This window comes from Papio anubis, chromosome 3, assembly GCF_008728515.1.
Source record: "Papio anubis isolate 15944 chromosome 3, Panubis1.0, whole genome shotgun sequence".
NCBI classification, from domain to species: Eukaryota; Metazoa; Chordata; class Mammalia; order Primates; family Cercopithecidae; genus Papio; species Papio anubis.
Window position 1 is genome coordinate 93,659,708 of NC_044978.1, and position 17,153 is coordinate 93,676,860.

General features: G+C 36.0%; 1 protein-coding gene across 2 annotated transcripts in view; it reads left to right on the plus strand.

Moving 5' to 3' along the window:
• GABRB1 (gamma-aminobutyric acid type A receptor beta1 subunit) overlaps positions 1–17,153 on the plus strand; it is a 417,769-nt gene that overhangs the window by 132,857 nt on the left and 267,759 nt on the right. For both annotated transcript variants that reach the window (XM_017958684.3, XM_003898650.5), the window contains exon 4: positions 10,919–11,139. In XM_017958684.3, the coding sequence (XP_017814173.1) occupies positions 10,919–11,139 (221 nt within the window). The remainder of the gene's footprint in view (positions 1–10,918; positions 11,140–17,153) is intronic.

Sequence of the window (17,153 nt, forward strand, 5' to 3'; positions counted from 1 at the left end):
TTTTCTCCAGTAGTGTCTGCCAAGACACTTCTAGCCAGACTCAGTCAAAGACCAACAGAAGTTCGAACAGATGCCACTGGAGATGGCCAATATGGATATTTATGTGGCTCTTTGGTTCTGTAAACCTGACTTTAAGGCCTTACTTGAGACTTTTTACACATTTGGGTTTAGCTAAATATTTAGAAAATGATAGTTCCAAAGGAGCAGGCTATGGTTTTATTTTATTTACTTTAGCAAATTATAATATTGAGCTCCAGAACATGGCATCATGCAAACAAAAAAAAATGTAATTTAGTACTAGTAAATATGCTTACACACACACACACACACACACACACACACACACACACGGGGTTATTTCATATTGCATGTTTGGTGAGCATGACAAAAGCCAAGCTATCTATGAAGTGAGCTGAGATAGAATATGAGAATGCATCTCTCTCTCTCTCTCTCTCTCACATACACACACACACACACACACACACACACACACACACAGATGCAGAAGAGATTTGTTGCAAAATTGTTTTAGTTGTAAAAACCCTAAAACAACTGCAATGAGCATTAATAGAATAATGATTAAATAATTAACAGTATATTCATATCATACTATACTATGTAGCTATTAAGTAAAATGAGTTGTATGTCTACTCATTTAATTGGAGAATTTCTGTGCTGTGTCATTAAGAAAAGAAAGATTACAGAAGAAAATGTATACTATCTTTTCAATACATGACAAAAGCCGTGTATGTGTGTGTATATATATATAGATATATATACACATACACACAATGTTATAAGCATGAGCAAAAATACACAAAATTGCCTACCACTAGGTAACTTGGTTAGAGAAAGAAAGTAGGTTAGAGAAGGTGAAGTGATAAGCAATAAACAGACAAAAATAAATAAATGACTAAACAAATAGCTGTGAAAAAAGGAGCAAAGCATGTGATTAAAAAGTCATATATAGAATGATTTTTTTTAAGCAGAAGGAGAAAGAAAACCACCAGAATGTTGATGGTGATTGTCTGTGAATAGTAAATTTTTAAAATACAAGATGGTATACAGAAGACAGAGAAGGAGGCAAAAGAGTTAACGTGGTAAAGTTGATATTAGGGCATTATAATTACGCTATTCATTCTATTTTAAGACTTCCTCAGGGACTCCCCATGGACTATTACCATTAGTCTTTTTAGAATAATAATTTGATGGATAATTTGATAAAAATCAGTCTTTTTGTTAGAACATCTGATATTAAGGTTTCCAAATGGGCCCAATAGAGTCTTTACTGGAAAGGTAACTGAAAGCTCTAAGGGATATCAGAACTATTTGATTTTTGGAAGGAATATTACTGAATCCTTTTCCACTCTATTTTAAGTCAAGAATCCCTAAAACCTCTTTCTCCTCCAACAAAAGAGTACAGACCTAGAATTCTTCCTACAGACTTCTCCGGTTTAAGCTCTGTACTTATTAGAAAATCACAAATCATAAGAAAAGACTGCCTTCCAAGGTTAGAAAATGACACATGAATTTCTTCATTTCTTCAAAGTAATATGAGTTTTGATAGAATCTTGATTTAATTCAGATTCATATATCCTTTCTCAATTTAGCTTGCTTCACAACTAGCCTCGCTTTCTTGGGTTACCAGGCATACCACATACTGGCTACCATTCTGGTCATGTAGTCATAGTCCACCTAAGCATAGTCAGCTCAAACCACCATATTCTGAATATTCTGTTAGATCTTCCATGCATCTGATTTTATTTCTGCTCTTATTTATATATTGAGAAAAATGGAAACACTAATATCCTATGAATCTCTGGAACTAAGGAACTTATAGAAAATCTATTGTGTCATATGCCATTATGTGGTTTTTAAAATGCAAGTGGTTTATGAATCATTATCTTGATGAGTTAATTATCAATTTAGTATTTTTTGTTTTGATTATTGACTAACTTGTAAACAAGCCTCAAAATTTCACTAAATAGAGATCAATTTTTAAAACTTAAGTACAAGTAGCCTTGTACTATCAAACTGATGACAGTAATTGCTGGAACCATCAATAAAATACCACTTTGACATATCTCAAAATATATTTCTTAATATTTTGTATAAAGTCACTATTAATTCATTTCTAAGGAGTAAATTTTTAAACTTAATTTTATTTTTGCCATATGCTTTTGTCATCTCCTGGAAATCTATCAATTCTCTATGTTTTCAGGAATTATAGACTCATTCATTTTTGAGTTGTTAGAGAATAGAAATTCTGGATTATTAATTATTTTAGTTATGTGAAAGTACCCATTTATGTTTCATAAGGATGAACAATTTTTCAGGAAATTGGAACGTAATCAGATGATGGCACTAACACACTTATTTCTGATCTTGAGTGCCCCAAATACATGACACCACTTAATTCACATTCAACTGATGCATTTGATCATTTGCTATCCACTGTACACTATGCCAGGACCCTGAAAGATAAACTTTGCCTTTCGGGAACTCAGAATCTAGTGGGACTGAGAAATAATTTTAAAACAATAGGATAAGTGCTACAATCAAAGTAAAAGAGAGTTGTGGGAGCTCAAAGGAGCGAATGACTAATCCTAGAATCCTGTTTCCCAGGGCTCTATCCTCTTCTCACCCTATGCTCTCTCCATGGTGAGCTAATCCATTCCCACGACTTCATCTATCACTCATGAGTCACATAGTTGTGTTTTTCCTTGAGCCCTGTCTTCCTATATTCTGACCCATAACTACTTATTTGGCACCTCTATGGGCATGTGCCACTGACACCCACAACACAAACCCATCTGAAATGAATAGTCATCTTCAGCCCCCAATCTTCAACTCTTCTTATTGTAGTCTACCTACCTACTCAGGTCAGAAACCTGGTGGCCATCCTTGGTGCCTCCTTCTCCCTAACCTCCCATATTAAAAGGCCACCAAGTGCTGCCTCAAATAACTCACAGTTTTCCTCACTTTCACCTTTCTTTTAGTGGTGTATTAAGTCAACTCTGATTTATCTATTCTCTAGGCTAATGCAAGTGCTTATTAAACTGATATACTCCTACTCAATCAACTTGTATCCTTTATTAGGCAGATGCCGGTAACGAAAAGTGGAACCACTCTGAGTTCTCTGAGTATTTGAAGTGATGGGAACTTCATGCAGGGAGCTGGTTACACGGGTGGTGGAAGAACTGAGAAGCCTGCAGAGGACAGTGGAAAAGCTTGGAAATAAGCAGTGCTAAGTCTCTCCTACTAGCCTATGAGTTCCTTGAGGCAGAGAATGTATACGTCAGCCTTTATATCTCAGTATCTGGCATAATACAATCGTTTAAATATAGTAAACAACCATTAAAAGTTGATACAATGAGTTAGTCATTCTAAAAAGCTAAAATATTTTGAATTGAAAGTTTCTAGAAAATTTTCCCTACTTCAGGCCCAACATTTCACTATATCTTACCATGGAAACAACAAAAACTATCTGAGCTTCTGATTACTTAGTTTCTCGAATGAAAGCCATTTAGGCTGTCACTGTGTGAAATATAAATTTTATATCTATTTAAAGAAATTGGGTTCATCATCAAAAATAGGTTTTTACATTGATCTTTATAGTTTTAAGAGTAGATATTAGATTAAGAACGCTAAAACCCTATGCTATATGAGTACAGGCTCAGAGTTTCTTATAGTGAGTCTCATGCCACGCAGTTCATTTTATTGTAATTCATACTCCAGTTGGCATGTCAGTGTCATATGTGCCCTATGTATTAAAATGTGTTCCATGTGATTTTCTTAGATGATTATCATTTGGTGTAGCATCACAACTACATGATTCTGTTCAGTCATTGGATTGATTAATTTCAAAATTGTTCAGAACACAACACTAACAAAAAGTCTGACTACACAGATGGGTAGACCAAATGGGACTATTTAGGATGCGACAAAGGTAGAAGAAGATTATGTTCTCTGAGGCACACACTAGGCTACAGCTGGGAAAAATCAATAGTAAATAAGAATATGCACTTTAGCAACAATGTTAATGAAGAATGCATGTATTTTAAAGGTATTATAACAAAACAAGACTAAGGAATAAGCACAACAAACACATATTAATAGCTAACATAACACTAGATGATGTAAAGATAAAATATTAGAAATTAACAGCAAACCTGAAGGATACAATGATGAATTTCTGCTTTAGAATGTACTTAATGGTGACAGTGAAAACCAAAACATTCATTTAGACAGAAGGTTCTATTAGAAACCGATGTTTTGTGGTTGATTACAATTACGGTTTAGATTGATTTATTTATCAGACCATTTTTCACTGATTGTCCTTGTCACATACAAATTATGTTTTTTTTTTCTTATCCTAAGGGGCTTTTCTTGTTACCAGCATGTATACTAGTATATATAGGTGACTTATCTTGGTAATTTATTTTCATTGTGTTTAATAGGGAATTGTTTTGCTGGCAAGTAAATATGTGTTCCTTCTCTTCCTTGCTGTCTTGGTTAATAAACAAAACCGAAATCAAATATTTCTCCCTTTTTAAAAGTCGTTTAACATCTCTAGGTCTAAGATTTCTCAGCATACCTCCAATTTTTCAGTTCAGGGAGGTGGGCTAGATGATTGTATGAGGTTTCCTTGGCCTTTAATGTATGCAATTATTGGTAATGAGATTCTGATTTGTATGTTGATGAGCATCATTACTACAACTTTTTCTGGTTGGAAGAAATAAAGATGGGAGTAAATTAGCACAAGGAAAGTGGAATTTGGTGTAAGGATACCAAAGAGAGATCACAAGGAGCTAAAGCACTGAACATGTCAGACCTCCGGAGAACTAGAAACAGAAGTAGAAAGTCTTCGTCAATCTGTTCATTCACTCTCTAACAATAAACTCTGCCCCTTATGGCTATCTTCTGCATTTTTCTCCACTTTCTTTCTTTCTCTACAGGCTGGCTTCCTCTTTTGATTCACAGTCTCTCCTCTCTTATAACTTCATAATAGCAGTGCAGCCCTAATTCTTAGTCATAACCTTTGCACTTGGTCCCACAGCTCCTGTCTTAGATCCTTTGTCGAACAAGCAAATTCCTGAGAAAGGACTCTGATTGGTCCATCTCAACTTTTTCGAGCCAGGCTTATGTTTATTGACTGCCTGTGAAGCAACTGTTCTTGAATCAGGTATCTACTCCTATTCCAAAAATGGGAGGAGAGCAGCCTCATGTGATACAGAATGTGACTCTGTTCAAGCAGCAGGGATTACAGGCAGGCAGTCTCCATCACAGAAGAACTGTGGAAGTCATAGGCAGTGATGCACAGTTCTACTCTAATAAGTCTTTCCGGGGAAGCAGCCCAAGTTTTACAAAGGGCAGATCTCAGAGCTCAGCTAAACTGACATGAATATTTTATGGGGAACAGAGGCTTGTACTTGGGACTCCTTTTAATATATATTAAAATCAATGTAAGATAAAACATAAATGTGAACAAGAGCTTTGGTTCTTTCCCCAAAAGATATACACACATATTACAAAAATACATGTAATGCCTTTCTTGAGAATAGTTAGAAAAGAAGAAATTGCTTGAATGATCCTTTTGAGTGGATGCTCCATTACTAGATGCTAAAGCAATATCCTGTCTCTTTCCTAACATAATCTGACATGTGCAGATTGTGGGGTCAGAGAACAAGGAACCCTCCCTTTTGCAGCTCGCTGTGATGTCTTCTTACATCTCATTCTAGTAAAACACATACTTTAACATATTTTAACATATTTGCCTGCACTGCATAGCTGTTTTTCCTATTCCAAATGCTAGATAATTAATGGATTTTAATAAAATGATTTCTTACGGTATAAACCATCTTATGTCAGCATTCCCTAGCATAAACTTTTGAAGGATACATTAAAATCTCCAGATTAGCATGTTCATATACATATTTTTCATGATAAACAATGGTAAAATATTTTAAAATCTTTTACTCATATTTAAAAGAGATATTTTCATATAAGGCAGGGTTTCTCAACCTTGCCACTATTGACATTTTGAAGCAGACAATTCTTTGTTGTGGGGTCCTGTGCTGTGCATTGTAGAAAGTGAAGGAGCATCCATGGCCTCTACCCACAGATGCTAGGAGCACACCACTAATCTCACTGGTGACAACCAAAACTGTCTTCAGACACTGCTAAATGTACCTAATATGGGGGGAAGAATCAGCCTGTCCTTAAAACTATAAATCTAGGAAGAATGTTACCTTTTTTCTCCAAAAGAATGACTTTTATTTAACATAATTTTCTTATACTGTACCTTTAATCATCTCTAGATTAAAAAAAAATATATATATATATGTTGTTTTGGCGGCAGGTGCAGTGGCTTACACTTGTAATCTCAGCACTTTGGGAGACCGAGGCGGGCGGACCACCTGAGGTCAGAGTTCAAAACCAGACTGGCCAACATGGAGAACCCCCATCTCCTAAAAGTACAAAAATTAGCCAGACGTGGTGGCAAACGCCTGTAATCTCAGCTATTCAGGGGGCTGAGGCAGGAGAATCTCTTCAACCTGGGAGATAGAGGTTGCAGTGAGCCGAGATCATGCCACTGCATTCCAGCCTGAGTGACAGAGCAAGACTCCATCTAAAAAAACAAAAATAAATAAAGATAATTTTTAAAAAATGTTTTGAAGTTTATTGAGCGCTACTGGTTTGGTATTGTCCATCTTGCCTTTCCTCAATGAATCGAATTCTGTCATGCCTGAATTAGCCCAATTAATTTTATTAGCAAGCTCATATCCATTTATCACATTAACTTACCTCAGTGTCAAAGAATTCCCTATGGCCCACAGTTTCTAAATACGTCACACTTTCTCTCAAGAAATAGCTTGCACACTTGAGAAAGATGGTGGAACACTTGTGAACACACCTAGAAGGAAAATAATTTTAATGCTGTTGGCCAAAGAGCATTAATTTCTTTCTGAAAAAAATGTTCCATCTTCTATGGAGTGCTTGCACTTTGGACTAATGAAGAATTAACAGAAAACTGGTTGTGTAAGAGAACAAAAATACAATTTAGAGGATTTCTTTTCTACCTAAAAATAGAATCCACCGAAATGAAGTCATAGGCTTTATTATAGTCAAATGTCATTGTTAACTTTTATATTAAGGGGTGGATAAAAAAATTGTTTAAAATATAATAAGTAGTTTCTCTGAGTTGTAAATGATAAATACTTTCATGGAAAATTTGCCCATCTCACAAGGTTTCTGTGAGAACAAATGTTATAATAGATATGAAAGGGTTATGAGAACCATGAGCACAGAGCACACCACAGGAGAAGGGAATTATTGTCATGCATGTTGTTTTACATAGATTGTAGAAAAAGGAAAAATTGGTGTATTTTGGTACTTCCATAATGTTCATTATTATCACCACAATTATCATTATCTTCAAAAAGGTTTTATTAAGGTTATCAATATCATATGTCTGTATTTTTATTTATCATAGAATCAGGTCCTAGATTAGGCTGCTAACCCTAGAAATGCATTAAAAGACCAGGAGTGAAGGGTACTTGCTCCCCCTTACCTACTTGCAGATGTAATATGCTAGCATATATTCATTTTCACTGGATAACTTCTATTGCAAATCAGGTGCATTATTGCTTGAATTTATAACCATGATATAATTTTTACTCAATATTTATTGAAAACAGAATGAGTTGTATAACAAAGATTTCACCACATGGCATGTAGCTCTTTCTCTACAGGAAACAAAAATAGTTTCCAAAGAGGAAAGGGGAAACGTCTACACGCGCGCACACACACACACACAAACACACACACACAGAGGTCTAAACAGGGATTACCCATGTTTTCTCCTTTCTGTTCTCCACTTATCACACCAGTAAGTAAATGATAATAAATGCTATGTATTAATATAGCATTTATCATTCAGTATTATTTTGCCATTTTTAAAGTTGAAAAATTAAAATTGTATATATTTATTGTGTACAACATGATGTTTTCAAATATGTGTACATTGCAGAATGGTTAAATAAAGCTACTTAACCAATGCATTACTTCATATACTTCTCTTTTGCGGTAAAATTTACTCCTCCAATTTTCAAGATAGTCCCTTATACTTTATGATCATATGTTTTCCCCATCGCATATTAAAACGTTATTGAAAATAATTGTGGAGCAAGGATTTTGCTGCAGGTTACATTGTGAGGAATCCTGTGTGGCACTCATAAGAATCTGGATGCTAATGAGGAATTGGTATAAGCTGACACATGTATTCCATTGTTGATCATGCTGACTGCCGTGGCAAAATTTACACTATGACTGTGGCTGATATTTAATTTTCCTACACTGGCTGAATTATAAACAAGAATCCACCACCAAGACTTATAATTCATCACAATTGTTTATTTTCATGGCCAACAGAGTCCATCTGCCTACAAATTCTTTTATAAACATCTCTTTAAAAATAGAAATGCTCATGAAAATGAGCATATACACTCTAAGTATTTGGAAGTGTAACACTAATTTGTACATAGCAATTAAAAATTTTGAAGATAATTTATTTGTTTAGCACGTTATGGTTTCTAAAGTACCTTAACTTTAATTTTCTCAATTGATTCTCACAAAAAGCCAGTAAAATGCTATTTTTTCATTTTAGAAATAAGGCAAGTCGGGTGCGGTGGCTCACACTTGTAAGCCCAGCACTTTGGGAGGCTGAGGCCAGGGGAGCAGTTGAGGCCAGGAATTTGAGACCAGCCTGAGCAACACAGAAAGACCCGGTCTCAAAAAATAAAAGAAAAAAAGAAAAAAAAATAGCCAGGTGTGATGGTGCATGCCTGTAGTCCCAAGTACTTGAAAGGCTGAAAGATAGGATTATTTGAGCCCAGGAATCTGGGGCTGCTGTGAGCTAGGATGGGGCCACTGCACTCCAGCCAGGATGGCCAAGTGAGACTGTCTTTAAAGGACAAGAAAAAAAAAAAAAAAAAAAAAAAAGAGGCATCTTAGGTACAAGAGATTATGTCAGTCACTCATAATTAGGCTTACATATGGTAGAGTTTAAAATCAAGCAGTTTTGTAATCTAAACCCATAATCTGCCCAATTCATTTTCCTCCAAAAAATCACAATATTAAGAACTTATAGATGATGCAAATGAGAATGGCAGTAACTGAGAAGAGGACTGTAGGTAGCCTGAGGGTTATTTTTTTTTTAATATGAAGGTAAGGTGGAAGGAGGTTTTATATCTTCAAAATGGATACTGTGGGACTAATAGTCAAATGTGAATATCCTTTTGCCATTGAACAAGAAAGAATGTCTTTAAATTATTGGAAGGCGGCTTCTGAATAAATAGTATAAATGTTCTTCAATATGGTTAAAAGACCCTGGAATTCATTGTGCAGAAAGAATATTGTTTTATATTTTAAGATTTCTCAGAAATGCATAAATATCCATTTGGAAGTCTAGATGAAGTGCAGTTTGCCCAGATGTTAGACATGATTCGAATAATTCTTTTTCCCCAGTGGTATATATAACAGTGGTAGTACATGAACACTGTGCAGGAGGTACACAGTGTGTTCTTAGCAGTCACTAAAGCATTCACAAAGTCACTATTGCCATATCAATGTCTTAGAAAAAGTGCACTTTCTGTTTTTATCGAGATTCATGTCAAAGACTTTAGGATTTTACTGCTGCCAATTTATTTTCCTTTAATGGACAATCATACTTTGCATTAATAGAGTTGTTAAAAACAGACAATAACTAATGTGCTAAGATCATTGTCTGCAAGACCATCCCTTCCAGCAGCTTGAGCCGTTTATAGTGATCCCAATATTCCTGTCTCTAACTGCCAGGGGAAACCTAAGTAGAAAGAAAAAGTTCAGGGGGATGTCCTTTGTAATATCTTGTGAAGGTGAAGAAGCAAGCTTCAAGATCAATTCCAGCTCTGAATTCACACCACTTCCTGAAATGAAACACAAATGTGGTAAGCGAGAAACGTTGAATAGTGCCACCACTGAGGTTAGTCTTCAGACCAAATAAACATCTCCATTTTTATGTGCCTCATAACTACTTTTCAGGACCCAACCATAGATAAGTTGTAATTCAAAGAAAAATTCAGATAAGGGCAAATTGATAACCTTTATGTGTTAAACAGAGTAGTGTTCATTCAAAAGAATTTGTGGTTTGAAAAACACCCTTTCCTTTTAAATGCATTCAGTTTTTTAGTTATTTTTTATCAGACATTCCTCTCCAAAACAGAACTATAATATAATATCCAGAGGTCAATGTTTGTGAACATAGATTCCTCTCTATAATTTCTCTTTATGACCTTACCCATGACATCATTACCTTAACTTCAAACTTTAAAATTCAGTTACATCTATTTGCTCTATATTGGTGGAAATGCTTATATATACTTTCAAGTATAGTTCTAGTACTTTCATTATTTATTTAACTAATTATATATATTTTTAGAGACAAGGTCTTGCTCTGTCACCCAGGCTGGAGTACAGTGACACAATCCTGGCTCACTGCAACCTCAGTCTCCTGGGCACAAGAGATCCTGCTACATCAGCCTCCCAAGTAGCTGGTACTACAGGCATGCACCACCACACCCAATTAACTTTTTAAAAATTATTTTTTGTAGAGATGAGGTCTCATAACATTCCACAGGCTGGTCTTGAACTCCTGGACTCAAGGGATTCTCCTGCCTTGGCCTCCCAAAGTGCTGGAATTACAGACATGATCCACAGTGCAAGGCCCCTAGTACTTTTAACCTGTTAGTTACTTTATACCTCTAAGTGAAAATTTTAATATATTCAAATGTAATCTCTTACAGGACATCCTACATGTTATTAAACCTTAGATGATAATGATAGTAAAATTCTTCTTTTGGCTTTCTTTATTTCACAGGATTATACACTCACCATGTATTTCCAGCAGTCTTGGAAAGACAAAAGGCTTTCTTATTCTGGAATCCCACTAAACCTCACCCTAGACAATAGGGTAGCTGACCAACTCTGGGTACCAGACACCTACTTTCTGAATGACAAGAAATCATTTGTGCATGGGGTCACAGTGAAAAATCGAATGATTCGACTGCATCCTGATGGAACAGTTCTCTATGGACTCCGGTAAATGACTTTATATTGCATGTTTTAAAGTTGTTGCTTTGTTTCATTTTCAAGTTTTGGAAGTGGGCAAAGGGAAGAGAAGCAAGAATATGTAGATGAATATATAAATGGGGTGTCATATACTTATGAAGGTCTATTACTAACCCTCATGTAGTTAAGGGCTTATTACAAATTATAGGCAATACATCAAAATTGCCTACCAGTTTTACGATAGAAATATCTGAACTGTAAACTGTTATTATAGGATATGTAAAGTGGTGGCTGTTTATTCTTTGTTGTCACCTTTAGTGATTCTTTTGAGAAACAGATGAAACCTGCATATTCACAATATCTCAAATTTTCCTGTTATTTCAGAGTGTTCATAAGCCCCTTGAAATCCTTCCATGTACCATGAATACTAAGTTGAAACTCCAGTTACGGGTCAAAATATAACAATTAATGTCTTTAAATTCACTAATGCCCCAAAACAATATACAAGTGAAAACAATATATATCTGTGAGGAAATTTCTAGTGGTTGGTTATTTAGTTGATAGTTTTGGTCTTCATTTGCACAGTAAAATAATATCAGTTGTTCTTGGCAAGATGATCTTTGAAATTTGATAGCTTTGGTCTTCATTTGCACAGTAAAATAATGTAGTTGTTCTTGGTAAAACCATCTTTGAAATTTTTCCACTCTTTCTGTACCCCAAGGACTTTCAACTTCAGTTAAAAATCTCTGAGTTAAAAGTCTTTGGGAGAAATGGTAAAATAAATTAACAGTTCCCTTGAGTCTATTGGTAGCTACAACAAAAAGACTACTAATCCAAGATTGGTGGTTAATTATTAGTTATGGTTCATATACTATAAATCAATTGTAATTTTTCTGTTACCAGTGTAACTTCCATCAGACATGCCCAATGTGTAAAGGGATGAGTTACCCTTCTAAATTATCCTGGGAGAGTAAATTCATGACTCAATTTAATAGGCTAATCAACCATGACATGTGTAAGTATATGGATTAGTAAAGAATATATATAAACAGTTGATTGATTGAAAAAAAGAGCAACTAGATTTTTTTTTTTTTTTGGCAAGAAAGAATGTGGCTTACATTGTCAGATTACAGAGTCTCACTTCATGAATTTCTCAAATTACTACCAGCATCTACCAATGGGAGTAATCCAAAGGAAGGAAAATATTTGAGAATCATGAAGTTGAATACATTTCATTTTACAACTGGGAAAACTGAGACAGAAAAGGGAGAAGTACCTTATATAAGGGAATAATAAGGTAATGCCAGAACTGGGACTAAAATCCATGTATCCTGATTCCCATGCCTGTGCTTTTCCACTCCATTGCCATTCAAGTGCACTTAAAAGTCAACTCCTATTTCCAAGTTGTACACCACTTTAATCCCTTCGGAGCAAACCCAGTTCTTTGTAGCTTGTTGTCTAGCAAACAGACAATGACCTTTCCAAAGAGAAACACAAACCATTCATCTATTATCTGTGCCCTGCTCTTTTTATGGCACCAATTTTCTCTGTAAGAGCCTCACACTAGTTCTCATAACTTCCCTTTCTCTTCCTCTGTCTTTCCCACTTCCTCTTCCCTCACAGATTTGGTTTTCCTTTCCCTAGAAGTTATCAATATCCTGGAAAGGTCATAAGGTATAGCAGAGAAAGTATGACATCTAAAGTCAGGGGACTGAGATTGGGCATAAACTCCACAATTTTCTGACTTCTTGACCTTGAATAAATTATGTAAACTTGTTAAAACTTAGTTTTTCAGTTGTATAGTAACGGGCTAATACTCCCTTACTCATTGCTGGGACAATCTTATGAACTAATCAATATGACAATACATAATAAGTACTAAATTGTATTTCTCTAGAGTAGTTGTGCCTTATATAGCCTTATTAGGCACTGGACAAACTGCATACCGAGGGTGGTTTTCTAACTCCCAAGGGTATCAGTGATTAAAATAGCTATAAAGTTGTTCAGTTAAAAATATACTCATTGAGTGCCTATTATGTGCCACACACTCACTATTTTGGCCCTAAGAATAACTTTCCAGAAGCTGAGTAGAAATTTTTCAGTGGACATAGAGCTGAAAACAATAGATACTGCGGACTCCAAGACTGGGGAGAAGGGGAGTGTGGCAAGTGTTGAAAAACCACCTATTGAGTGCTATATTCATGATTTGGGTGATGGATTTAATAGAAGCCCAAGCCCCAGCATCATGCAATATAGTCATGTTACAAACCTGCACGTTTACCTCTTGAATCTAAAATTTAAAAGGAAAAAGAAAAAAAGAAATTTGTCAGTGGAATGCACTTAGGACTTTGAGCCAAGAGACTTGTGGCCTAACCAGCTGGTACCCTTCAGTAAGCCATTTCACCTCCCTGGGCTTCAGATCCACCAACCTTAAAAAAAGTGATTGGATGAAACTATTCCTAAATTTCATACTGTATTAGTCTGTTTTCATATTGCTATAAAGATGCTACCCAAGACTAGGTAATTTACAAACAAGAGAGGTTCAATTGACTCGCACTTCTGCCTGGCTGGGGAGGTATCAGGAAACTTACAATCATTGCAGAAGAGGAAGCAGACACGTCTTACATGGTGGCGGGTGAGAGAGAGAATACCAAAGGGGAGGAACCCCATCCTTACCGAAAAAACAATTCTCATGAGAATTCACTCACTATCACAAGAACATCATGGGGAAATCACCCCCATCATCCTGTCACCTCCCACTGGGCCGTCCCTTGACACCTGGGAACTACAATTTGGATTACAATTCAAGATGAAATTTGGGTGGGGGACACAGAGCCAAACTATATCACCTACTAAACCTAAATTCCATTGCTTTGTGATCCTATATATTAGGGCATATTCATTTTAATTCCCCTGATGTAACATTTCCTAATCTAAGAAATGACAGTCTGCATTTTTCTAGGTAAGAGCCTTTTAAAGAATATCTGTTATTGGTCACCTCCTAAGCACACATACTAGAATATCCTTATCATATAACATATTGGAATATTTATAGCTGTATTTATTTTAGGCATGAGTAATTAAGAGAATCAAACTTCTTACCTTAATCCTTTCCATCAGTCCAGCTCATAGTCATCATGAATGGGTCCATATATTAATGAGTAGGTTTTAGCAATCATGGGATCAATGAGATTTTCTGAATGCACTGGAAAGCCTTTGGCTAGGTATTCCATAATCGTAACAGAAAACAGATTTTAAAGAAAATCAATTTTTTGCTATATTAAAACTCTCAATATGAGATACTATAACTTATATGAAGCCAGAAGAATAGAGTCAGTTGTCTATTTTTGTGAACTATGTCAAATCAGATTTTTCACCAAAGGAATGGCACATAGTCCTGTAAACACCCTGAAATAATAGAATGGTGTCTGGTGAGGGATTGGCACTTCTAGAGGAACCAGGCTACTATGCAACAGATATTCGGCCCTTGGGAGAGACTTCATTCCTTGTGCCTCTTGCCCTTGGGTCACCCTCCTGTGACAAAATGCATTACACAAAAGAGTAACCCAGTAACCTCTATTACTTCCTCTTCCATTTAGGTGGGGAATCTAAATAAAAAATGTCCATGATGTGCTGTAAGTTGTGTTAGGAGACCAGAACTTTAGTCCATGTGCCATGAGCCATTTAACTTGGTCATCTCAGAACACATGATGTCATTTCCTTTCTTACTCAAAAGCAGAGACGATACAGTATCAGCTCCCTCTATGTCACTTAAAATTCTTCTGTTTTTCCTCCCTTTCTTCCACTTAACTTTAAGGAGGATTTTTCTCTTTTCTCTGAGCCTAATCTCTTCATGTCTGCATGTAATCTTTTTGGTGCACACTCTTTACAGACTTTGCTCCCCCATTTTACCTACCTCTTCAGCCCTTCCTCTCTGTTGACTCCCTCTCTTCAGTTTCTGCTTTGAGCACCAGTTTTCTCACAGCTTTGGTTTCCTCTACTGCCTCACTATACGTTACTCCTCTATCTCCAACAACATGGTTCCCATCCATAGTACTTTCCCAAAACAGCCCTGCCAAAAATTACCAAAACCATCACTGGTACTCAATATTAAAGAATCTTAAAGAATCTTGACTTGTCCGAATGCTGTAAGAGTAATGACTGACTCTGACTTCAGGACTTCCAAGACCCAGCACAATTTTTAAATTATTCTTGCTCTTCTGTTTTTTGTTATTTCATTATTGACTCCTCTTTTGCCACTAATTGAAAACTCTAAGGATTCTTCAAGATTTGATCAATTTATTGAGTTTAACAGCTTCAAATATCTAAATTCCCAAACGATCAAGTTTCAAAAATTTTCAATTGCTCACTGAGCATCTGTATTTGGATTGCCTGCCAGCTCCTCCTCACATGACCCCTAGTTCATATCATTTGATTCTCAAAACTGGGCCATCCTCCTTTCCCAAGTGTTAATGAAATTACCATCATCCCATTCAATAGACATAAACTTGAAGGTAACTGTAACTCCACATCTCTTTTGTCACTGAGATTTAATCTGTTGCTTCTATTCCACTCTATCTCAATCTCCTTCTCTATTTCCAAATCACTTCTACCACCTAAATTAACATCCTCACTATCTGTCACTTCCTGGCCCATTTCCTATCTCAATTTTTCTCATTACTGCCATCTTACTTCTCCTACAAAAAAAAAAAAAAAGTTTCCTCTTTCAGAAATCTAAGACCCTCTGCTTATTTCTGTAAACATATCTGAGGCATTTCAAGCTTCAGTATGTTTCAAATACTTTATCTCATAAATATTTCATGGAATATACAGCAGACTCTGGAATAACATGGATTGAACTGCATAAGTCCATTTACTGGAGGATTTTTTCTCAATAAAATTTACACTGAATGTGCCTGCCTCTCCCTCCTCCCTTTCCACCTCCTCCCTGTCATCTACTTCTGCCACCCCTGAGACAGCAAGAAGGACCCTTCTTTTCCCTCCTCTTCCTCAGCCTACTCAATGTGAAGACTATGAGGATGAAGACCTTTATGATGATCCATTTACACTTAATAAATAGCAAATATATTTTCCCTTCCTTATGATTTTCTTTTTTTTCCCCTTAAGATTTTTGTTTTATTATTATACTTTATGTTCTAGGGTACATGTGCACAACATACGAGTTTGTTACATATCTATCCATGTGCCATGTTGGTGTGCTGCACCCATTAACTTGTCATTTACATTAGGTATATCTCCTAATGCTATCCCTCCCCACTCCCTCCTCCCCACAATAGGACCTTGTGTGTGATGCTCCCCTTCTTGTGTCCAAGTGATCTCATTGTTCAATTCCCACCTGAGTGAGAACATGCAGTGTTTGGTTTTCTGTTCTTGCGATAGTTTGCTGAGAATGATGGTTTCCAGCTGCATCCATGTCCCTACAAAGGACACAAACTCATCCTTTTTCATGACTGTGTGATATTCCATGGTGTATATGTGCCACACTTTCTTAATCCAGTCTGTCATTGATGGACACTTGGGTTGATTCCAAGTCTTTGCTATTGTGAATAGTGCCACAATAAACATACATGTGCATGTGTCTTTATAGCAGCATGATTTATAATCCTTTGGATTTTCTTAATAACATTTTATTTTCTCTAGATTACTTTATTGTAAAAATAAATTAAGACCTATAACGTAAATTATATGTTGTTGCTATTTACATTATCAGTAAGGGTTTTTATTAGTAAGGTGTTATCAGTATGTTATTAATAGTTATGTTGTGAGAGAGTCCATAGTTACATGTGGATTTTTGATTGCATGAGGGGTGTAAGAGTCCTTAATCCCTACCTTGTTCAACAGTAATTATATTACAAGAATTATTTGTCATTTCTCTAAAATTCAAATATAACTGGGAAACCAGTATTTTACCTGGTAACCCTACAGCCCTACTGATGCCCTCCTTTCTCTGCCCCCATTCTTTCCCCCACCCCACCAGTTTTTCCCATCTTACTTTTGCTTCAAAGTCTCTCTCAAATTCCACT